Raw genomic sequence first — 25,552 nt, 5'->3', positions numbered from 1 at the left:
GCACTGAAGCGGCTGACCCGTTTCCACCCTAAAGCCTGGGGGCAGCGTTGTATTCGCCTGTAGGGTACGAAGCTCTGAGCGCTGCTGGGCCGGCGCATGCGCCATGTCTGGTGTAGCACTGCGGCTCGGTTCCTGCACATGCGCGGTGCCGGATGTGACGCTGCCGCTTCCCGGCAGCTCAGGTGTGAAGCTGGGGCTCAGTGGCCAGCGCATGCGCAGTACCTGGTGTGACACTGCGGCTCCGGAGACACCCCGTGGACTGATGAATGAATGAATGAGCGCGTGGTGCTGCTGTGTTGATTAAAAAAGAAAGAAAGAAAGAAAGAAAGAAAGAAAGAAAGAAAGAAAGAAAGAAAACAGTCCATAGGCCTGCAAATGAAATACCTTTGAACCTGTTTAACATGCAGGGCCTCTGAGCGCTGCCCTTGGGCCTCTCTGTGGAGAAGAGCATCCCTTGTTGAACGGCCCTTTGCTGGTAAATTTCGGTGGCCTTCGGTCTTCCCAGGATGGTTTGGAATACGTTGCGGGATGAGTTAGTTTTATTGCTCTTGTTGGTTTTATTCAGTAAATCGTAAAATCGTGCTTTGGATGCCGTGGTGTAGAGCGGGGTCACGGTACAGAGACTAAGACTGGAGACTTTTGCAGTCAGCTTCTGAACCCCAAAACCGTAAATGCCTTCTCACAAGCACGAGAAGAGGCTGCTCCTTGCCCCTATTATATCTGTCTAAAGGGTGTATTTTGCTAGTATCTGGTAGTTTCTCCTTACTAATGAGTGGGACTAAAAAAGACCAAACCGGTCCAGCAGATGCTGGGCTCCCATACGGTCAGCTCGGTGTGGGAGCGTCCACCTGGGTACAGGTGAAAGCCGGGCGGGAGGGCAGCCTGGCGTTGGCTGAGAGGCCCCCTGCTTGCACGCCAGGCTGCGCATCTCCCTTCCCCACCTTCCCGAGGCTGAGGGGGGTGGGAGGGTTCACACCCCTCTGCTGATAGGAACAGTGAATGCAAAGAAACACCATGCTCAGGGTCTGGGCTTAGGTCCGGGTGGGTCAGACTGCAACACTGGTCCTCCCCCCCGGGCCTCGGGCTGAAAGCCAAGGTCCCCGGGTGGCTCAGGGGCTTGAACTACCCCTTGGCAGTTCCCCACACACAGTGCCACAGTGCGGCTCATTTTCTCTTCCCCTGTCCTGAAGCTTTGATATTGGTTTTGTGAATCTCTTTTTTTGGTTACTGGTTATTATGTTTCTACATGTCCTTTGAAAATCTGTGCTCAGCATGTTTCTCGGTAGATCCTTTGCACTTTCCTTCTCCCCATCTTGCATTCCCTCCCAGCTCCTCCTCTCCCCCCAACTTTCTCTCCTCTTCCTTACTGCTCCCACCCCCCTCTTTTCCCCTCCCTTTCCCTTCCCTCCCTTCCTTTTCCTTCTCCCTGGTCAGGTTTACTTGAAATTACAGATTCAGACTTTCGCATCTGACTTTCCCTTTATTCTGGGTTTCTTGGTTCCTGGAATTTGGGAGGTTTAGTTTGTCAGGAATACTTCCCCACTGTCCTCCTTCATCCTGGAGACACCAGTTCACAGTAAAACCTACCATTTCCTCACACTGAGATCTCAGGAGTCCTCTTGTGTCTTCCTCTTTTTGAGAGCTTAAACTTCCAGAAAGCCAGGAAAAAACAAAATCGAGAAATGCTTTTGTTTTAAGCAAAATAAGAATGCCTAAGGTGTGGGAGATAAGAGACAGTCCAGCTTCTGAGGGTTTGTCAGGAGACACCACCCCAGGAGGACCCTGAGACAATGCCACAAGGGCAGGGACTCCTGTCTTGCCATTTTGGCTCCCACTTGGCAGGCTGGGATTATTTTTCCTTTCTAATATACCTTCTCTCTTCCTTTCTTACTTTATGTCCCTCTAAAACTCTCTTACGCAGTTGTATCCTTGCTGAATTATTTGTTGTTTGGAGCATCAACTTCTTCCTTGTTTCTCTTTTCTTCATGGTTTGAGATGCGCTAAATGCAACTTCATTTAATCTAGAAGCCTTGTGAGAGACGTACGACTCACCTCATTTCACAGGCGCAGGAAAGAAGGCTGCGTACGTCTGAGCTGACCCTCGGTCCGGTGACTGAGTTCCAACCAGCCTGTCTTTCTAGAGCCCTGGCTTTCCTCACTCGTTCACACTGTACATGTTTGAAAGGTCCAGAATTTCACTCTTTTGCACTAACACTAAGAGGGTTTGGAGGTAATCATTATTTACATGGTTTCTAAAATCTTATGATGCCACATAGTCCACATCCTAGAACACTAAGGATGGAGAATTATCGAGGCAATTAAAGCTAAAGGAGGTCTTTACAGTATCTTCTTAAAACAAAACAAAACAAAAAATGTGTGTGTGTGTGTGTGTGTCTGTGTGTCTGTAAAATCTCAACAGAGGATATATTTGAGGGATATCATTTTGGCTGAAGTAGATGAGGGCCCATATCTTTGTGTTTTAAAAGTTCACTATTTTATTATTTTCAGAACGTGATAATTTTGTACAATTTTGACATTATTTATTCCCCAACCCAGAGGTTCTGAAAAAGTACCTAAGAATCACCCTAAGACCCAGCTTAACAATGGGTCTAGCATTTTGGGGTCAAATGCTATAGCTGGTGGCCAGCACGCTGTCATACAAAATGTCCTCTTGAAGAATCAAGCGAGATGTCATTATTGTTTATCTTTTATGGACAGATAGGAGGACATTTGGTGAATTATTTCTATACATATAACTATTTGGTGAATTATTTCTGTATAAACAGTGCAGTGGTAAACCGAATTTAAACCTCAAAAATCCCCCCAAACTAGTTAATTCATTGGTTTTGTGAGCAAATCCCATCAGCTTATACTCATGAAACTACTGTTTTCATATTACATATTTCTAAGCTAAATATATGCTCTTGGGAAGAAGCAAAAGGAGCACCCCTCCCTTGAGTCATGAATTTCAAAACCCGTTTTGGGATCAGTGAGCACTTTGGTTCCGGGCTTTGGGGTTTCTGTGCTGAGGGGCGTGGCCATGGATTACAGACCACTCAGGTCAGAGCCTGCTGCCTTGAAGACCTCGCTGGTTTTGTGCTGTCACAATCGCCAAAGATGACTTTTTTGCCTGGGCGTACGTTGACCTGGAGATGACGTGCTGCATGTCTGTGTTCCAGGCCGAGCAGATCGGGCGGTCCGGGGTGGACAGTGATGAGGACACCTCACAGTCCGCTTTGGGAAGGGGCTCAAACGTGAGTACTAAACCTGAAGGTCCTTCTTGCCAACCAGGTGGGCTTCTCACCGCTTCACAGGACCTTCTAGAAAATGGGACTGTAGATCAGTTAAGTTGTTTGGGTTTTGTACATTCAGTCCAGAGGCACGACATTGTGTATGGCTTCTCGTTTACCTGCCCATGCTACATTTGGAAGCTGTGCGGTGTGTTAGTTCCTACTTCTTGGTACTGTCAACACGGTCAGGAGGATCCTTGGTTAGATTAACTGAGTTTATGCCCTCTAGAATCTCTTCCATATGTTCAGGAGCAGCTGGTGGGTTCGGGGCCACATGGCGCTCTTTCCTATCCTGAAATCTACCAGTTCCTAAACTCTGCAACTCCACTTCAAAATGATATTTTTTTGGATAGAGAGAGTGAGTCTGGGAGCAGCAGGGAACGGGTGGGGGGGGGGAGAGAATCTTTAGCCGTCCCCAGCAGGGGACTTGATCTCTTAACCCTGAGATCATGACCTGAGCCACAATCAAGAGTCGGATGCTTGACTGACTGAGCCACCCAGGCGCCCCTTGAGTTGTATAATCTTAAGGAAGTCTTTACCTGCCATGACCACATCAGCAATGCCATTTGCTTTGCTATAAAACAGACTTAAACCACTGAGAACAGTTTGAAATGTCCATTGATGCATCAATCTGCAATTGTAGTCTCGATTTTGGCCACAAACTACTGGAAAATGTCTTCTAATAGTCCATGTACTCTATCAGCTACATTTGTGTTTGAGTGGGAATCTATTTAATTACATTAGAGGGCTTGGCTACTCACACCTATTTGCTTATTTCAGTGCACTAGGTATTATAACTTTTCCAACAGCAAAGAATGGCAGCATAAATTTTGTGGTGGGCTTTGCTCATTTGTGTGAGTCTTTTCTCTCAGTGCAACACGGGGAAATACATTCATGACATAGATAAATAGGTAGAGCTCAGACAAAAACCTCATAGGAAATATCCAAAGCATTTATAAGTAATATTATAAAATACCACAAAGACACACAAAAGTAGAATTGTACACATGGAAGACACACCACATTCTCAGATGTGAAGATTCAACATTATTATGTTGATTGGGTTTTGTTGTAGAGCTAAAAAAAAAAAAAAGAGTTAATAAGGTTTAGTTGGAAAAATAAGCAACTAATAACTAGCTAGGAAAACTCTGAAAGACCAGGGAGATGGATAAGCCTGGGTAGTTTTAAAATAGCTTCTAATGCCTCTGTAATTCAGACTGTGTTATACTGACCACAAAGAAGTCAGTGAAACCCAATAGAAACTCCAAAGCCAACTGAAGACAGAAATTGACATACTATATAGGCAACATGTCAAATCGGTGGGGAGAAATAAACTTATTTATACAGAGATTTGAGATCATTGAGGAGCCCAAAGAGAAGGATAAAATCATATGCATTTTCACTGTAAATACTAAGATGAAAAGCAAACAGAAATGTAGATGTAAAAATTGAAGCCATGTAAGTACTAGCAGAAAACAGGAGTGCATTCATCTGTAAATTGAGAGGAGGGAATACTTTCCAAAAATGCTGGTTAACTTGAGGAGAACACAGACAGCAACCTCTTCGACCTCAGCTGCAGCAACTTCTTTCTAGAAACATCACCAAAGGCAAGGGAAGCAAGGGCAAAAATGAACTATTGGGACTTCATCAAGATCAAAAGCTGAAAAGCAAAGGAAACAGTCAACAAAACCAAAAGACATCTGACAGAATGGGAGAAGATACTCACAAGACATATCAGATAAAGGGCTAGTATCCAAAATCTATAAAGAACTTATCAAACCCAACACCCAAAGAACAAGTAATCCAATCAAGAAATGGGCAGAGGACATGAACAGACATTTCTGCAAAGAAGGCATCCAGATGGCCAACAGACACATGAAAAAATGCTCCACATCACTCGGCATCAGGGAAACACAAATCAAAACCACAATGAGATACCACCTCACACCTGTCAGAATGGCTAAAATTAACAAGTCAGGGAATGACAGATGCTGGCGAGGATGCGGAGAAAGGGGAACCCTCCTACACTGTTGGTGGGAATGCAAGCTGGTGCAACCACTCTGGAAAACAGCATGGAGGTTCCTCTAAACATTGAAAATAGAGCCACCCTATGACCAGCAATCGTACTACTGGGTATTTACCCTAAAGATACAAATGCAGTGACCCGAAGGGGCATGTGCACCCGGAAGTTTATAGCAGCAATGTCCACAATAGCCAACCTATGGAAAGAATCTAGATGTCCATCAACAGATGAATGGATAAAGAAGATGTGGGATATATATAGACAATGGAATGGTATGCAGCCATCAAGAGAAATGAAATTTCGCCATTTGCAATGACATGGATGGAACTAGAGGGTATTATGCTAAGCAAAATAAGTCAATCAGAGAAAGATAATTATCATATGATCTCCCCGATATAAGGAATTTGAGAGGCAGAGTGAGGAGTTTGGGGGGGTGGGTAGGGAAGGAAAAAATGAAACAAGATGGGATCAGGAGGGAGACAAACCATGAGAGAATCTTATAAAACAGACTGAGGGTTGCTTGGGGGGAGCAGTGGAGAGGGTTGTTGGGTGATGGACATTGGGGAGGGTATGTGCTATGGTGAGTGCTGTGAAGTGTGTAAGCCTGACGATTCACAGACCTGTACCCCTGACGGGGGGCAAATAATATATGTTAGTAAAAATAATTAATAAAAAATGCTGGTTAATTTAACTTCAAGGGAAAAAATTTGAGTCACAAAAGAGAGAAGGAAGAGAGAATATTATCAGCAAAGTAAAAATCTAAATGACAAATGTTAGGGAGTGGGGGTTGGAATTAGGAAAACAATGACAACCTTATGTATGCGAGATCACGGGGTGTTTGTCTTTCTCCATCTGACTTACCTCACTTAGGGTGATTCCCTCTAGCTCCGTCTGTGGATGGCACATCATTGCAAATGGCAAGAATTTCATTCCTTTTGATGGCTGAGTAATATTCCATTCTGTATATGTCGCACATCTTTTCTGTCCATTCAGTTCTATGTGGAATCTAAAAAACAAACCAAACAGAAGACAAACAGAGGGGCACCTGGGTGGCTCAGTGGGTTAAACCTCTGCCTTCAGCTCAGGTCATGATCCCAGGGTCATGGGATCAAGCCCCGAATCGGGGGTCTCTGCTCAGCAGAGAGCCTGCTTCCCCCTCTCTCTCTGCCTGCCTCTCTGCCTACTTGTGCACTCTCTCTGTCAAATAAATAAATAAAATCTTTAAAAAAAAAAGACAAACAGAAACAGACTCAAATATAGTGAGCAAACTGGTGGTTGTTGGAGGGGAGGGAGAGGGGGATGGGCAAAGGAGATGAAGGGGGATTAAGATATACAAGCTTCCAAGGGTGAGAAGTCACAGGGTGGGAAAGTGCAGCATGGGGAACACAGTCAATAATATTGTAATACCATTGTGTAATGTGACGTTACACCTGTCATGGGGAGCACTGAATAATGTACGGACTTGTCACTTCACTGTGTTGTATGCCTGACACTAATACAGCACTGTGTCTACTCTACTTCAATTTAAAACAAGAAAACTGGGGGCACCTGGGTGGCTCAGTCAGTTAGGTGCCCATCTTTGGCTCAGGTCATGATCCCAGTGTCCCAGGATGGAGCCCCACATCAGACTCCCTACTTGATGGAAAGTCTGCTTCTCCCACTGCCCTCACCCCACTCTCGTCCTCTCTCTCTCTGTGTGTCTCTCTCTCTCAAATAAATAAAATCTTTAAAATAAAATAAAATAAAGATGACATCCTGACTGAGATAGATATGAATAGAGAGTTCACAGAAAAAGAAATGTAAGTGGCACATAAATAAATGAAAAAGTGCTCAGACACACTCATAATGAGAAGTAGAAATTAAACCTCCAGAGAACTTCCCCTTGGCACTCAATCTGCGGTCTGTCCGTTGGTGCGATGCAAAGCCGTAAAAGGAGGACGAGCGTGATACACTGATATGGAGTGTCTTCTGGGATTTTTTTTTTCAACTTTTTAAATGAAGGGGGACTTTTACTGCAACCCAAAGTTAATGAATGAAGCTGCCATGTGGTAGATTCGTTATTGGCCTCCAAAGAAGAGTTTACAGGGCTTGAAGACATAGGGCAGGGCAGCCCTTAATAAAATCATGGTGCCAGCCTGTGACGGGTCCGTGCTTAGTTCTGTGCTCTCGCTTCATCCTCCTCACACGGATGCAGAAGCTTCCCAGCTTCCAGAGGCCGAGTAGTTGACCAAATCTGGACTGCAGCTTCTGTTTGCTGAAGGATTTTATGTTCGTGATCCTGTTTCTTTTTTAAAAAGATTTTATTTATCTTAGAGCAACAGAGAGAATGCACATGATTGCAGATTGGGGGGAGAGGCAGAGGGTGACACAGACTCCCCACTGAACAGGGAGCCCTGTCTGAGGCTCGATCCCAAGACCCCCTGAGATCACGACCTGAGCCAAAGGCAGACACTTCTCCGATGGAGCCACCCACAGGCCCCTCGTGCTCAAATTTCTTTATGTCCATTATGTCTTAACTTATGTTTGATATTTTGCTCGCGTCTACCAAGCATGGAGTGTTGGTGATGGAACTTTCCTTATGAACAGTCTGCTCTTGTTTTTATAAATTTTGCCCACCCCACTGACTTTAGGTAAAAGAGCAAGGCTTTCAGTCTCACACAGCAAGGGGACCTCTCTGTCTCCACTTTCCCCATCTGTATAGTGGGTACAGCCCTGCGCACTCTGCAGGATCAGCAGTCACAGAGCTCACCTAACGCTCTGGGAAGCCTTCTGAAATGTCAGTAAGCTCGTTCGGAGCTTTACTAGAAAGTCTGCAGGAACTATTGTATATTTCCCCTTAAAATATGAGCAGTTCATCGTAGGAGTCTGAAGAGAGAAAAAAAAGATTCTGAAGAGAATAGATTTACATTAAAATAAAATATCCTGTAAAAAATAATTTATCTCTTTGAGAGAGAGAGAGAGTGGGAGGAAAGAGCAGAGGGAGAGAGAATCTCAAGCAGATTCCCCACTGAGTGTGGAGCCCGATGCAGGATTTGATCCCAAGACCCTGAATTCGTGGTCTGAGCTGAAATCAAGAACCAGCCACTCAACCAACTGAGCCAGCAGGCATCCCTAAAAGAAAATATCCTAATGAGGATGGCCAAAGTAATCAGATCTTCCCTGAAAAGGTAATTTCATGTAAGCCAAAGTTTACTCTATTCCAGGAATCATTTTCATTTTCTGAAAGGGTCCTTGCATCAGTAAATGTAATCACCTCTCAAGTAATGTCAAGCTGTTTTCCTGGGATTTTGCATTTTTCTGAGAAACTCTCCCTTCCGAATCCATGCGTAGCACACAGTTCCCTCATCTCTCACTTTTGGGCCCTGAGACACATGGAGGGGATGTGGTCCGTCCCCCCGGGTGTGATTAATGGTGAGGGGACATGGCGCTCAGGCCACTGTCCCCACCGTCTGACCTGTCCCTAAATCACATGAACAGCAGTGATAAACCATGCACATTGATGGAACGAGGTACCTGAGTTAATTTGTAATTGTTCTTGCAAAAATGCCACACACCCCAGAATACCACATTGGTCCCATAAAGTGGAAAATGCTCGGATAGAGGAGGAAAGTGACCCAAGTTCTCATCCTGGTGGCTGTTATTAACTGTGGGCCATTGGGCAAGTTGGCAAATGAACCATAGTAACTGACCATTTATGGGCACCTTGCCTGTGTTAGAAAAAAAGCCAGATTCTATAAATGAGACCAATCTAAAATTTATCAACATGTGCTGTGTTGGATACCATTGCACTGTTCGTTACCATAAGGTTAAAAAGTTTTTTGGTGACTGATTTTCAAAAATCAGTGCCTCAATTAAAAAACCAAAAACCAGGGGCGCCTGGGTGGCTCAGTGGGTTAAAGCCTCGGCTTTCGGCTCGGGTCATGATCCCGGAGTCCTGGGATCGAGCCCCGCATCGGGCTCTCTGCTCAGCGGGGAGCCTGCTTCCCCCTCTCTCTCTGCCTGCCTCTCTGCCTACTTGTGGTCTCTGTCTGTCAAATAAATAAAATCTTTAAAAAAAAACAAAAAACAAAAACAAAAACCAGAAACAAACAACAAGAAAAAAAAAAAAAAGAAAGAAAAGAAAAAATGAAAAAACAAAAACAAAAACAAAACAAAAGAAAACAAAATTAAAATTGTCTAGGGCCCTTTGACCGCTTGCCCTGTTGAGGCAGAGATGGGAATCCTCCATCATCATAGTGCCTGCTTCTTTCTCATGGTTGGAGAATCCGTGTTTGGGAACCAGGGAGGGGTGCCCGCCACAGAGTAGCCGGGTCCTAATGGGGACATCTGCGGCGCTGAGGGCCTGCACCGGGGAGCCCAGAAGTTTAGAGGGACGCCCACCAGTAAAACAGCTCTTCTTTCGGAAAAGCCATTCAAATCTAAGTTGTAAAAGAAATTCCACAGTTTCAGCTGCCCCCGGGTCCCCTGCTTATTGGAGCTGCTGAACGTGCACTCTGGCGTGCCTGAGCCCAGATCTAACCTCTAAGGGGATCCTGAAGAACTCGCAGACACTCCGCGAGGGTGTGTTGACTCATTTCTGCCACCAGGGGTCAGTGTTCCACAAGCAGAGCCCGGCCTTGGAAAAGCTCCCATTGATTCTGTTTTTGGGACCGTCCACAAACTGAGAGCAGGAAAATATGTCTGGAGGGCTGAGCCACGTGTCTGTGACGTAGAACTCGTTTTGGTTACAAATCAATTTTGAAGAGCTATTTCGGTGGCTTTCTACATTTCTCTAATGCGTTTTGTATTCAAAATGAAGAGACAGGCGGCCTTTGGAAAGTTTTAAAAGTGGAAGGGGGAATCACATAGAATGTCGAGAGCCCAGCACAGTTTGTGTGTTTCTTGAGCCTTTCTTTCTTTCCTATTTATGTTAGGAAGAGAGCGCGCGCACACACAAGTGGAGGGGGAGGGGCAGAGGGAGAAAGGGAGAGAGAAGCTCAAGCAGCCTCGCACAGAGCGTGGGGCCCGAGGCAGGACTTGGTCTCAGGACCCTGAGAGCATGACCTGAGCCACGACCAAGAGTCAGATGCTCGACCCACTGAGCCACCCAGGCACCCGCAGCATGGGATTCCTCGAATGAGAGTAATGTAGAGCTGAAGTTGATTGGCAGTGCCTAATGCCAGCACTTGGTTCTTAGAGCAAAAGTAAGAAACAGATTTTTAACCTTTTGGCTGAAAATGTAATGTTTGTAGGGAAGAGAGGTGGAAAATGTCCGTTTCCAAATACTGAGTTTCCTTGTGTTCCCGTGAGGCAGGAGTATCTCTTTTTCTCTACTGTCTTCATGTCTTTCCTGACCTTCTCCCTGCTCTGTGACGGGCAGCTGTAAGACCAGAGTCTCAGTGGCCAGCAGGTGCGTTGGTTCCGAGAGTGGCCTCTCAGTTGCTTGTGAAACCAGGTCATGGAGACAGATGAGCTCCCAGCCCCTCAGCGTCCGTCCCATCTCAGGAGATGGCAGCTCTGTCCTTGCAGGACTTAGACCAAAACCTTGCTGTCCCCTTTGTTCTCTCCATCATCCCACACCACCCGTGGGCCATCCTCAAACCCTCTCTGTCCCCTTCCCGGTAGGTGGGACTCTCGTCTCTGCAGGTCACCGCGGTGCAGGTCTCCCGAGGGCTGCGTGCCCATGGCCTCCACTGGGGCCTCACCTCCTCAGGTCCTCCTGGTGCATTTAGCAGCAGAGCGAGGCTTCCGGAAGGTGGGTCCCGACAAGGCATGGCACTGCCCAGAGTGCCCCCCCCCCCACCGGTGGAAGAGAGTCCTCTGTGTGTTCCCCTCCCAGACACTCTCCCCTCCTCTTCCCAGGAGGAAACATCCTCCGGGGTCCTAGACACACTTTCCTGGGAGTCCGTCCACCTTTTGAGGAAGAACCGAAGCTGTAGCTTGCCCACACTGTGGCCTCCCGGATCTGTGCATCCGACTTACCTTTGAACCCTCGTCCTGCCTATTCTCCCAGCTCGACCTGTCACGGCCCCCGCAGCCTCCTCCCTGGCCTCCAGCTGCACTCTGGCCTCCCCCATCCACTCAGGATGTGGTGACCTGCATCCCCAGGCCGCTGCGCTGCCCTTGACAGCCTCCTGGAGTCCCTGGTAACAGAGAAGGGAATGCCACCTTTTGTTAAAGTGAGCTTTTTTCCTGGGCATCTCTTGGCCTCTGAGTTCCATGCCTTTCTTTTCCAGCTCATCCAGGTACTTGCTGGGCCAGGTGGGGCTGCCATCCGTCAAATTGCCTCCCTCCTGATGCTGAAAGGGGTTTGCCTCGCGAGGTCGCTGCCCTGGAGCGTGCTCTGCCATCATGCCCTGCTGCAGGCTGTGCTCCTTCGTGGCATGAATCAGATGCCCTATGGATGACTTCCCCATCGGAGGGCCTGGGGGCCTCCCAAGGCCTGGCCTCCCGTTTCCTCTCCTCGTGTAGCTTGGGCTGGATTTCACCCTTCGCCATGGCCTCTGCTCCCCTTCCTAGGTTGTGCCATTTTCTTGATTTTTCCATCTTAACTTTTCCCCACATCTGCCGGGATTCCCTCCTTTTCTTCCTGGGGAGATGTCTGTGCTGGCCAGGACTCACAGGTAGTGAGCAGGGGTGTGGCCTCTGGCTTCACTCCCCTCCTCTCCCCTCCCCTTCCCTCCCCTCTCCCGGCTCGGTTCAGCTCCTTCAGCTCGGGGAAGTATTTCTGCAGAGTCCCAATTTGTAGAGAGTCACAGAATAAAATAAACAGTCATGTGTCATCCACCCACAGTTAACAAATGTTCCTAGGGAGCCAGGTTTGCTTCCTACCATTTTGTGAGTTGCTAAGAAGTACAACACACACAGATGAAGCTGCCCTAAGGTACCCCGTCCCCTTCTTCCCCTCCTGAGGGTCACAGCCCCTTTGAAGGGGCTTTAAATAAGGGTAGCAAATGGGTATTTGTCCGCACACATGCATGGTGATTTTTATATCATTTAGCCCTGTGCATAATGATTTGTCTTCTGAAGTCTGCCTCTTGAGTCATAGAATGAGAAGAGTTGACATTGAGAAGAAACAGACAGGGAGGACCGAGGGAAGGGAGGAGGGAGAGCGAGCACAAGGCAGGCGAAGAGCCCAGCCCCTCACTGCGCAGACTGTCATGGAGGCTCTGCCCTAGGAGACGCAGGGGACCACAGGACTCTTGGGGCTACAGAGAGGAGCCAGGCCAAGCCCTGCATTCAGGGAAGACACACCAGGGGAGCCCCTCGCTTGGCGCTGCGTACCTTCCAGGTGCAAGGGCATCGCGAGTCTTGGAAGAATTCTGGTTCAGGCCACCAGGGTGGGGCCTGCAATTTGGCATTACTAATGAGTTCCCTGGTGACTCTGCTGCTGCTGCTGCTGCTGCTGAGAACTAAGACCCCCCAACTCCTCCCCCTCACCCCAGGCGCTGGCAAGAGGTCAGAAAGCAGGGGGGCAGCTGCAGGGTGAGGAGGGTCTGTGCAGAGAGGGGCAGGCCCTGCAGGGACCCACCCGCCGAGCTGGTCCTAGGTCCATCAGGAAGACGGGGTTGGGGGGGGGGCGCCTGTTTGGGGAGAGCCAGGGGCTGTCAATGATGGCCCATGATGTGCAAGGGCTGCGTGCCTGTGTGTGCAGTCTCGTGTGCGTCTAGGACAGTTTTTGACTCTGGACTGGAAACACGCACTTCCAGAAACAGACTGCGCCCGTGATCTCCCAGCTTCTCAGTATCTGACCGTCCGTCTGGGGTGAGAAGGACCAGAGGTTTCTGCTCATCCCCTGATCCCAATGGTACCTGTAATTTCATGGCTAAGAGTGTTTGCTGCCCCCATATACTGCGGGTCTGTAGTCACACTATAAGCGTGACTCTCGAACGAGAAGCCTCATACGTGTGATGTGTTCTGCCGGGGAGCGCTGAGGAGATGCCGAGATCAGCCTTCAGGAGGGGGCGTTTCAGAAATGTCGGCGCTGTGCTTCAGGAACGGAGATAATTTCACGAGCTTGAACAATAACCACTGCTTGGACGTTCCACAGAGATAAAAAGGAGAAAGCAAAACGGGAAGCAGAGAGTGGATTTGCCATTGTGGGCCTGAAAGATTTTTATAAATTGCATCTGCGTGTATATAATATGTACACATGTGCATGTTTCATCAGAGGATATTGGTTGAACTCTAAGAACACATAGTTAGTGATATTTCCCAAGTGGTTTGTCCATGCTGTTTATTTTCCTGTAGCAGAGTGGACTTCTGCCTCGTCTGGATGGCTTTCTAGCTTTAGAGCAAAAAATACGAGCCAATCCTAAACGCAGATGGTGGTGAAGCTTATTCGTTTGAGAATACAATGATTTACAGAAAGACAAAGCTTGATTTTCCTTTGCACTTGAATGTCCTTGACCGCTCCGTCTGTGTGTCCGCGACCGCTCCGTCTGTGTGTCCACGACCGCTCCGTCTGTGTGTCCGCGACCGCTCGGTCTCTGTGGGCTGGGACTCCCGTGCGGTCGAGTGGACGTTGCCCTTTTCCCTCCTGACGACACAGGCCCTCGACCGTGTAAATCATCGCAGTGGAACACAGAGCAGACACCAGACAGCTCGTGTCACGGAACTTGGGGATTCCCAAGCAGACGTCATGCCTCTGTTTAGGTTCCGCTGAGTCAGCATGTCACTGGTCTGGATGCTGCCCCACTCTCAGGTCCCCAGCTCCTAAGTCGACCTTCACGCGCGTGGAAGGGGGTCGGGCTCTACAGAGGGAAGTCAGCGTACATGTGAACTGTGCGGTCTTTGTATTTCCAAGTGAAGCTCTTATTTTTCTTTAAAATTTTATTTATTTATTTATTTTAGAGAGAAAATGTGCAAGTTTGGGGGGAGGAGTAGAGGGAGAGGGAAAGAGAGAATCTTAAACAGACTCCCCAGTGAGGGCCAAGCCCAGCACAAGGCATGATCCTAGGACTCTGCAACCATGACCCGAGCCAAAGTCAAGAGTCGGATGCTTAACTGAATGAGCCACCCAGGCACCCCTATTATTATCATCATTATTATTAGTGTATTATTATTATTATATTACAAATGTTTGTATGGCTAGCGATTAGTGCAGAGCTTGCAACGAGGGGGGGCTCATATGTACCTGTCAATGCACCCATGACCTGTTCATGAGTGCAGCCAGTGAGAATCGATTTCTGCGTAGTTTCTTACTCCTTTATTTATTTTATTTTATTTTATAGAATTTACTTACTTGAGAGAGAGCATGAGCAAGGGGTTGGAGGGGAGGGGGCAGAGGAAGAAGCAGACTCCCTGCCAAGCAGGGGGCCTGATGGATGTGGGGCTCGATCCCAGGGCCCGGGATCATGACTGGAGCTGACGGCGGACACTTAACCGACCGAGTCGCCCGGGTGCCCTTCGATTGGAAGCTCTCGATTCCTCTCATAGACCCCTAAGATGGGGTCCTTGCAGGAAGGAGCATTAAGCTTCTGCAGCGCAGGTGTGTGAGACGGTCTTGTCATCCGCCCCTCCCTCGGCTGGAGGGAGTGCTGACGTAGCGTCCCCGCGGGAAGTTTCTGCACGTCCTGTCCACTCACGGTTTCTTGGTGGCACTTGATGACGAGGCTGCAGGTGGCTGCCAGGAGCCCGGGACGAGTAGCGTGAGTGGCTCCTGGGTGACAGCACCTGCAGCAAAGTCAGAGGAAGGAGAGCGGGCTTTCTGGGTCGCCGGCGGTCCCCGACACCACCCCTGAGGTGGGACCGCGGAGCCCCGGCCCTGCGTGCCGTGTCTGCGGCTCTCTGCTCCTACCTTGATGGTAGTGCGGGAGAGGCTCTAAGGAAATGGTTTCACTTCATATCTACTCACCATTGCCAGCCATTTTACTCATTTACTTTGTAGGAGAATAGGACCTTGTATAGGAGATTTTCGGTCACTGGACATGCTGTAAACCAAAAACAGAAGCAACAGTGAGATCTCCAGCAACTTTAAATTCACAGCACGTATTAAATATGTCAGTTTCTCATTAATAACCCTTTGGTAGTGGAGTGACTGAATATTCCAGTAATAAAATAGTAGTATTAATTAACAAATTGATTTTCAATTAAATTTCAAAATCTCAGTTAAGTAAGTGACATATTAATTAACCAAATAAAAATCAATTCAGTGATGGAATCTCACTATACAAATAAATTTGGGGAGATTTCATTTGTTTTAGCATACGCATATGGGTGATTCCTTATTTTTTTTCTAATTATTTGAAAATTGCCGTTTGCAATGACATCAGCTAGAGGGTATAATGCTAAGTGAGATGAGTCAGAGAAATACAGGTACTATATGATCTCACTCATATGTGGCATTTAAGAAACGAAACAAATGAGCAGAGGGAAAGAACAAAGAGAGACAAACCAAGAAACACTGGTGGTCACCAGGGGGGAGGTGGGTGGGGGATGGGGAAACAGGTGACAGGGGCGAAGAGTGCACCTGTCATGATGAAAAAATAAAAAATAAAGTTTAAAAAGAGATAAAATAATTAGCAAAGCTACCAAAGAGAATACAATAAACTTAGAAAAACAAGAAAATCAGTTGCTACGTATCTAGTGACTGTAACTACCAGCCATGGTGATTGGGGCCAGCAAAGCGAAATTAACGGTGATATATTACTGAGAAGCGAGGAGGCGAGCTTGAAAGCCTAGTCCACGAATGTGATGCGGCAGTGGCGTGCGGGTAACACGCATCCTCTGTCTGCCATGTGGGCTTCTTCACGGAGACGTGACGTGTGTCATAGGAACCTTCGAGTCCCGCGTGGCGGTCAGGACCCAACAAGGACGACAGCACTGGAATCTGGGGGAAACTCAGGCACACAACAGTGATGACCCCCAGCGGGCTAGGGCAGGGGTCCTCAGCGCTCGGGAAACATGCAGGTCTTTGTAGCCGTGACCGTAGGGGAGGGTCTGCGGCGTGGGTTGGGGTCATCAGTTGCCTCCTCCTGAAGACCCTGGAGGCCCCGCCGGGGTAGGGAGGGTCTGACCCCAAGAATGTCTGGGCTGTAATGGCTGGAGCGTTCCCACGTCAGGCCCGAGACATGGAAAGGTCTAGAAGACCCCCACCAGCCCCTGTGTCTACCCCACTGGATCCGAGGCCGCGATTACCGTGTCCTAGAAGACGGTTTGGGTTTGGGCTCATGGTCTGCCTCCTCCTGTTCCTCCATAGGAACGGAGCACGGGGGGGGGGGTGTGGGGGACAGCAGTGCCCACAGTGACAAGAGGCCCCTGAAGGAAGGACCGCGTGGGAACCGCAGACGGCGCTATTGAGTGGTTTACTGCCGCTCTTTTCCCTTGCTTTTGGCCCGGCAGGTGGACGAACCAGAGGGTCAAGATGGTTTCCTTAACCACGCAGGCCGCCCCGCACACGTAGGTGTCGGAGCGGCCCTCCTGGGGGACCCCTGAGGCGGGGAGGGGAAGCGTGCAGTGTGGCCTCAAAGGCAATGAAGGGCACCAAGCTGAGAGTGTGAGGGGCGGCGGCCGGTGCAGGGACTTCCCTAGTCAGTGACGTGACTGCCCCTCTGTACCTTGTGGTAACACGGCGTCCGCTTCGGGTCCTCACCTTCAATCAGCAGCTGGCAGGGGTCCCGGAACACGTATGCCCACCCGTGGTGCCTACCGTGCCCCCCAGCACTTCCCAGACGTTCTTCTGGCCCCTCGGACACAGCGATGGTTCAGCATTTCCTTTACTGCTGCTTATGGCTTTGTGACCTCGTTGTAGCGTGTGTGTTACAAACCATGACCGTGGACTGAGGGCACGGTTTGTCCTGAGATCACGGACGTACGAGCAGAACACAGATCATTAAGGCACCGGGACACCCAGAGGAAGGACCGGCCACGGGTGGGCCACAGATGGGCCACAGACAGGCCACAGGCGAGCAGATCGTGAGGTCCCCCGGGGAAGGGCACTGGGGGAATCCCAGGGCCGGGATAGATTACCGCTTTCTCCTGGAGGACGGAGAGTCATCTGCTCCCTGCGACTTCTCCAGGAAATCGTAACATGTAGGTCCAGGACAATCACAATAGAAGAAGAGTCATGTGACCAGTGAAGTGTAATTTTAATGGTGGCAGCTCTGAGTATTGGGGTCCTTCCTAGATTGCCGCGGCGAAGCTATTTCTGGGGTCCGCAAGTGATGCTGATCTTAGTGTGGGATGCGCGCGTGCCGTGTGCCTCTCCTGTTGGTGGGCGACTGAGGTCGGGTTACCCTGAGGAGCTGGGGTGTGACCACTCTCTGCGTCTCAACGCATTTGGGGTCCCCTTCTCTGCCTGCCGTGTCTGAGGGTCCGTGGAAGAGATAAATAAGTACTCTGTTCCGTGTGTGTGAGTGTGTGTGTGAGTGAGTGTGTGCGTGTGTGTGCGCACGTGCACGCATGCATGGAAGTCCCTCCCTAGAGGATGTCAACTGCCAGAGTTTTTAATGAAAGGGAAAAAAATGTGAGAACGGTCTGAAGTAAGTGACGACATTTGTGTACATAATCCCAGACGTTCTGGAAAAAATAAGTGAAATGCATTTGGCAGTAACTCAAATCTGTGAAATAGAAAATTCCCCAGACACCCTAAAAATGAGAAGAATCGCTTTCTCTGCTTGTTTCAGCAAAGGGAGCAGCCAGCATAGGCATTGCTCATATAGTGAGAGAGAGAGCTGTGGCCAGAGCAGGGAAGGTGTTGGCTCGCAGTGTGAGACACACACACACACGCGCGCGCGCGCGCGTGCACGCGCCACTCTGGAAGGCAGTATGACTTGGGGAGAAACCAGGAGCTTGGACACACCTGCCCAGGACCCTCAGGTGAAGAAGGTTCCAGAGCAAACATCCAGGTAGTGATGTTCTGGGCAGAGATGACCCACCACCACGGGCCTCAGAACTCGGGTGCTTGTGGCATCTGTGGAAATTGTAAGAGAGGTGACAGGCCCTGGTGTTTCACACTGACTCGCAGAGGACGGAGAGAGACCAGCCAAGCCACAGCCAAGCGTGTGGGAAGAGCCCTTTTGTGGGGTATGTGCTCCATAAACCAGCAGGCAGACCTTCTGTCCAGGCCAGGAGACCCCGTACAGGGCCTGACAGCCAACCCTAACGCAGGAAGGTGAGGTTTGTGTCAGGGTCATGGCACCGTGATCCAGAAACAGAGGCTGAGTTTTCTGGGATAAAATGGGAACACTGAGAGATGTTTTGTGGCAGAATCGAATTACTGTACAGGTGTATGTGTGTATGGGTATTCACACACACACTCTCTCACACATACACACTCTCACTCACACGCACATACACACACACTCACACACTCTTACACATACTCACACACTCACTCTCTCACATACACTCACACACACTGACACACACACACACACACACACACACACACTCATACACACACTCTCCATGCCCAGGGGGACGCTGTTCGGCAGAGGCTGGCTGGGGCCGGGGTTCTCTGCAGGACCCGGGACTGGGGGTTCGCCCGAGTCACCCCCTCCCCTGTCCCACCTTGCTGAGACTCTGGAAGGTTCCTCGATGCTCTCTCGCAGGTCTGTTAGGGAGCGGCTGCTGGGGGAGCAGACCTCAGACAGGTGCGGACCAGAAGCCCCGGGGACCCCTGGGGAGGGAAGGCTGGCCAACTTCTGGGGAGGGAGCTGCGGAGACTCTGGAATGAGCTGTGGGAAGCCCGAGGGCGTTGATGTTGCCCAGGAAGGAGAGAGGCTGGAAGGAGACCTCACGTGCTAGGGAGAACCGCAGGGCCACCGCTCGGCGGCAGCTGCTCCTGAGGGAGAAGATGCAGGGAAAAGGGGCTCCAGGGGGCCGCTCAGGAGGGGACCCTGACTGGCAAGAGGGCGGGACCGACGAGCTGCCCTACTTCTGTGTAGGGCTAGTGGAGGTGACCTTAGAATCCCACAAGGAGAGATGAAAACTGACCCTCTGGCGCCTCTGGCGCCTCACCCTGCCCTCTGCCCTCCCCACTGTGACCCCAGCTCAGGAGGGCTGGGGGTCTGCCCACTGAAGCCGTGCCCATCCGCCTCTAACCGGGAGCTGGAGCTGGGACTTGCCAGCCGCCCGGGTCCCCTGCAGAGATGAGAGCCTCACACCCCTCCCAGGTTCGCAGCCCTAGCCACGGATCTGTCTCCGGTTTCCGGACCCGCTGTAGCTATCCCGCTGGTAACTGTCATCGTGCTTCCGTGTTCCTCCCGGCTGGTTCCCCTTGAAGCGGGAAGGCAGCGTGTGACACCACGGTCTCCCCTGATGCCCCTTCTGCGTTACCTGCCTTCAGACGGAAACTCGGCACCTGCTCTCTGGGCCAGTCTTCTGACTCCCCGGCTTCCCCGGACCCTGCGCAGGCCACCCCCATGCTCTGGGGCTTGCAGGTCCCAGAAGCCATCTTCCTCCTGTCTCTCTCTTTACCTGCAACCAAAGTTAATGTCTTCACGGGAGAATGCGGCATGCTTGTCAGAAGAACTACAGAATCTTAGCCCTAAAGGCCAGGCACAAAGGATCACGAAGGAGAACCTCAGGAAACCTGCTGCGGACTTTGCAGGCAAACTCTAAGGGCCACCTGAGGACGTCTGTGCTCTGAGGTCCCCTCCCTGCCACCGTGATGACATGCACTGGACCAGCTGAGTGTCCTTTGGGGCATCAGAGCCTCTGAGAGCGGGTCTAGGGTAGAGTCATTGGGCACTATGAGTAGTAAAATACCAAAGCCTCCGAATGATTTACTTCAGCCACATGAAAGCCATTGAAGGTTTGCCCTGAAAAATCATTGTCACTTGCCTTGTGGTGTGCTCTCCTGAGGGGATGTCCCAGGACGGGGTTGCACACTCAGATAGATGCTGCTTGTGCAGGGTTGTCATGCGTGCAAAGACCAGCCCCTGCGGAGGTCAGAGCCCCCGAAGATGCTGGCGACCGAGGCCCTGCAGCTCTATCCCAAGAGAGAACAATGAGACGCCCGTAGGCCAGGCCGTGTGCTGTGACGGTCAGGGGCGAAGACTGGAGCTGTGGCTCCTAACCTTGATTCTTGACCCATGGCTCTTAAAAATCAGCCATCGAAAGCAGATGCCTGATGGGCAGGAAACGCATGAAAGAAACATGGTGGTTCGCTGGAGAAATTCAAGTCCGAGCACGGTGAAATACCACTCACACCCACCGAGATGGCTGCGACTTAACAGGAAGGAGGAGGAAGAGGGGGAGGAGGGGAGAGGGTGGGCATCGGCGTGGCTCACGGGACTCAGCGTCCGGCTCCTGATTTGGGACCACGGTCTCCGGCTCAGGGGATGGGACCCGGATCCGGCTCTGCGCTCAGCAGTGAGTCTGCTTGACATTCTCCCTCTGCCCCTCCCTGCCCCGCTCTTGCGGGCACACACGCTTTCTTAAATAACCAATATTTGGGATGTGGAAGAATTAGAAACCTCATCCTTGCTGGTGGGAAAGCAAAGGAGCACACCTGCCCTGGGAAACAGTTTGTTGGTTTCCCTGGTCAGTTCAGTATCGAATATTGCCATGTGACCCAGAGTCCCACTCCTAGATGCCGATGAGGACTGAAAACAGGCTTTTTTAGAGAGAGAAAGAGAGAGTGCATGCACACAAGGGGGGAGGGGCAGAGGGAGAGAGAGAGACCCAATCAGGCTCCGCACCCAGCACAGAGCCCCACGTGGGGCTTGATCTCATGACCCAGAGCTAAAGTCAAGAGTCGGACACTTAACAGACTGAGCCACCCGGGCACCCCTCGGACATGGAATTTCGTGGCCACTCTCTCTACAACGTGATCCACGAAGACAGCAGCGGTGATGATCGGGCCGATGAGGAATGAGTGTTTTAAACAACACCTTGGAGGGCTAGTCAGCTCAACCCAGAAAGCCACGGCGGGACCACGGGGTGCTTCCTGCCTCTTGAAAACACCCTCCCGCTTTGCTTGAAGGTTCATTCACTAGAGGAGACCCCTCCTCTGCTTGATTTCCCCCCAGCTCGTGACTCAGTTCCTTGGAGTGAGAGAGGGGCCTCCCCGATGTGACACATGCACTAGAAACAGATGTCGTGCAACGAGGTTTGCTCTCACCTTGCTTCTGTTGGCGGGTCACGGCGTGGCATCTTTTCATTCTGCACCTGGATCAGCTCACCACGGACGGCCAGCCAGGTTCTCGTTCCCTTTCCTCATCTGCCCCATGGAACGAGTCATGGGCTCGCCAGCCACTCCAGACGAGAGGCCTTGTTCGGTTTGGGGGAACATGCGTTATCGAAAGGGCACCACGCAGGAGATCTTACTGCTGATGAGCCCGAGCAAACTAAACTTCCCAGCCGGCATTCAGAGCATGCCGCCGTGGAGATGGTACGAGACGGGCATGCACACTTGAAAGGGAAGGCCTTTGCTTTCTTCCTTACCAGGCTTTATCATTTATGTGAATTAGAACGTTCCCCTGCAAAACAGGGTTTGAGTTTCCTGAGCTGGAATCTCCCATTAGACCCAGCAGGCATCTCACACGTATACGTTGTGTGGGTCTATGCATTTTGCCCACCACTCTCTGCTGGGGTCCTCCCTAGAGCCCCACATGCAGCCGGTCCTCTGACCCTCGCCTTCCAGCTGCTCTGTCCATATGGCGTACTTCTGACTTCCCTCCTGCACACCCCGCCATGCCTCTGTACCGGGTGGTGTCTGCGCTCTCACGTGGGCCCGCTGGGCCCGGAGCTCGTCTTCCAAGCCCCCTGGGCCACGCGGCACGCTCTTCACCAAGATCACGGCCTTCCTGAGTGTGGGAAGCTCCTATTATCATCTTGATCTACACCGGGGCTTGTTTCCTTCTCGTTCACGAGCTCTTCAGGTAGTCCCGGCTTTCTGAAGTTGCCATGACTGAAGTCTCCTGTTGTAAGTCATCAGCCGGCTCTGCGCGTTCCCGTGTCTGCGAACAGGTCTCGCGCTAGAGACGGTCCTGCCCCAAATGGCTGAGAGGATCAGAGCTCACCCCCCACGCCTTCACTGAGTGTTGTTAAGAGAAAATCAGACCCTACCAGTGGGATGCTCTTGGTTTGCTCCTTTTCAGAAGAAATCCTGCCCGTGGAGAAATGTCCCAGAATGGCTGTGACACTCGGCACCATCAGAGAGCTTATGTGAGGCCCCGTGTTTTGCAGGTGGAAATATTGATCCCGACCTAACAGCTTCCGCGGCTTTTCTTCTAAAGAAATGCCACCCCTCGGGCATTCCCTTGGAGACCGTGGCCAAGAGAGCAGGCGGTTCCCATCATCTCACCTGACAGAGCATGGATTCTTAAGTTCCAACCCCCGCCCTTCACGGGGTCAGTTCCCATGATGCTGGCATTCTTTATCCCTCCTGGCATGCATTTATTCCAAACCAGCTCCAGAGTCCCAGGTACAAGAAGCCAGCCTGCCCTTTCCTTGGGCTATGGGGTTCAGCTATGGGCATGTGTATCAGGATGGCCCTGCCCTGAAGATAAGAGAAAGCAAACGGAGAACACCTTCCTGGGAAGGGAACTTTGTCCCACCCATTGCCCAGGACCATCCTGGAATGGGAATGAGATTATCCTCTCCTCCCTCACCAGAACATGTCTGGGCTGCTCTGCCAGGCCGGTCCCCTGAGTGTGGGCAGGACGGCAGGGTCTGTCTGCCCCATCTGGTTTGCAGCATGTAATCCTGCCCTGGGTTCTGCCAAACCCAGGCCTGGAAGGAGAGGTGACGGGATAGCAGGTCTGACTGTATCATCTCTCCCACTTGATTCTTGGACATGGCATTAGAAAGAGAGAAAAGTGATATTCAAGCTTTTCACAAGGGGGCAGCATGGTGTAAGGAGAGGGGGATGCAGCCAGGCTCCTGGAACTGATTTAATTCCAGCAGCAGGCAGCTGGGCTGTCCTGAGTTGTTCTCGGGCTTCAGCTCTCCTCACCACCAAAACTCCAAGATGGCACCGTCCTAAAAGTGTCTGATCCAATTTAGAAGAGCATGAGGCCGGTAGGATTGCCAACGGCTGTTTTAACTACACCCACTGTAACCAAAACACTTCCCTTAATCTGTGGACGACAGCCGTACCTGAATGCCTCACTAGCCACGTCAAAGGATCTACTCTGACTTTAGACTTTCGGTAGATGGGATTACACAGTTGTTCTCACAGGATTTAGTCATAGTTGCCAGAATGGACAGTGTTGAGAAATGGGAACCGAAATGACTATTCATCCTTACTTTTTAAAACCAATTTGTCTTTTTTTAAAGTATTTTGTTTATTTGAGAAAGAGAGAGAGAGAAAGAGAGCACGAGCGGCAGGGGAGAGGGGCAGAAGGAGAGACAGAAGCAGACACTCCCCAACACTGCCGAGCAGGAAGCTCAATATGGAGCTCGACCCCAGGACCCCAGGATCATGACCTGAGCCCAAAGCAGATGCCTAACCGACGGAGCCACCCCGGCGCCAATTTATCTTAAACAGAAAGATGTCAATGACCAGTTGACCCATTTGTCTTTGTTGCCTAGAAGCACATTCTGGCCAGAGTTCACGGAGTCCTGTTCACGTGGATGGACGATTCCCTCCTCAGGCGTGCGCCAGGCTGTGTTTGTAAACAGGTTTTGTTGCAGGTGGGGTAAGAACGCAAGCAAAGGAAGACAAACCATGACAGTCAGAGCTCAATGGAAAAGAGCAGTGCTTACCTTGGACATACTTGGGGTCCTGCATAGTACTGACCTCTGGTCAATCAAGTGAAGATGCAAGTGCTGTGGACCCCAGAGTGATTGTAAGGAAACCCAGCCTTCCCAGAGCGTCCGTCAGGATTACGTGGGAGCCCTCGGGCCGGGACAGCTGGGGGTGCCCTCTGCTGTATGGTGCAGGGCTGGGGCCGCATTACCATCCTGATGGGTGAGGGGCAGAACTCATTCTGAGGGCCACATCATGGGCATCCATCACCCACCCGGTCGCTCATGGCTGCTCTGGGACTGGAGCTCCCCACAGAGCCCAGGGCGGTGGGGCGTGTGTGCATCTCCCCCGGCAGAAGTTCTGGCCACTGATTGGAATGTGTGCAGATGCTGCCATCCCAGCCAGCAGTGTAGCACCCCGGGGTCACAGTGACAGCCAAACACAAGGAGACCATGCTGAGATGAGGCGTGCGTTACCAGCAAAAACGGTGATACCATTCTTTCCTTGAAGTTAGAGCTCTGTGGCAAAATCCGTTGTCGCAGCACTGGTCTCATTGTGAGTGGACGCTCAGATGCTGGAGTTACGAGTTTCCTTCTCCTTTTCATCTTCTCCTCCCAGACATGAGTGGGAGGTAGGATCAAGTGATCATGTTACACCAAGCGCTGTAAGTGCGTATCGGTGGTGGTGTGAATCCGCGAGCTCAGCCTTGCCTCCGATCTGACTTCCCTCCAGCTGGCAGCAGCTGGTCTGGCCAAGCTTACTCCCCACCATTTGGAAGTCTCATGAAGTGTGGATATGAAGGGTGTGTTCACTTTCTTCCTTTCTCTCTCCATTATCCATGGCTTTTCCCTTAATGATTTATCGGGCTGAAGTCACGGGAGAAAAACTCCCTGAAAAATGAGATCGTAATAGCCAAAATATGGATTTCAGTGCCAACTGTTAGGGAAGGGCATGACTCATTCCCCTACAGAAAAGGACTTGATATTAAAAAAAAAAAAAAAAAGTTATTGACCCATTTGGACCAGAACAGGAAACCAAATCCCTCTTGCTGGAAAACCATGGTCTGTCCTTTATAAAACTTTGCTACTTTGTAGCAGGAGAAAAGCCCCCAAACTGGAATAAGACTTGGGCCAGGCTTTACTGATTCTGAGCTGTATGGATTATCCTGGTTTTCCCTTTTATTTAATACTGATGAGTCAGCATTTTAAAGGACATGCAACTTAATAGTGTTTTCCTCCCAAGTTCTTCTGTAGCTTGTTTTCTATATTCTATGTACAGATTCCAGAAGTGGAAAGAAGGAAGTAAGAGTTAATCCACACAGAGCTGTGGGCTTGTCATCTATGGCTTTTATTACGTTGAGACGTGATCCCTTTGTACCCACTTTGTTGAGAGTTTTTATCGTAAATGGAAGTTGACTTATATCAGATGCCTTTTCTGGGTCTACAGAGATGATCCTATGACTTTTATCCTTCATCTTGTTGATCTGGTAGTATCGCACTGATTTGCTGGTGTTGAACCATTCTTGCATCCTTGGAATAAATCCCACTTGATCATGGTGTGTGTTCCTGTCAATGTACTGTTGAATTCAGCTTGCTAATGTTTTGTGGAGGATTTTTGCAT

General features: G+C 50.3%; 1 protein-coding gene across 6 annotated transcripts in view; it reads left to right on the top strand.

The window, feature by feature from the left end:
* The window catches only part of COBL (cordon-bleu WH2 repeat protein), a 262,604-nt gene that overhangs the window by 120,063 nt on the left and 116,989 nt on the right, over positions 1 to 25,552 (top strand). For 4 of the 6 annotated variants that reach the window (XM_080818253.1, XM_080818252.1, XM_080818256.1 and 1 more), the window contains one exon: positions 3,180 to 3,254. The exons of the other annotated variants lie outside the window; for them this stretch is intronic. In XM_080818253.1, coding sequence (XP_080674379.1) covers positions 3,180 to 3,254 — 75 coding nt within the window. The remainder of the gene's footprint in view (positions 1 to 3,179; positions 3,255 to 25,552) is intronic. 6 annotated transcript variants of the gene reach the window in all.

The sequence above is a fragment of the Martes martes genome, assembly GCF_963455335.1.
Source record: "Martes martes genome assembly, chromosome: 11".
Taxonomy (NCBI): Eukaryota; Metazoa; Chordata; class Mammalia; order Carnivora; family Mustelidae; genus Martes; species Martes martes.
Note: the sequence above shows the minus strand (reverse complement) of the source record. Positions and strands in the feature narration are given on the sequence as shown.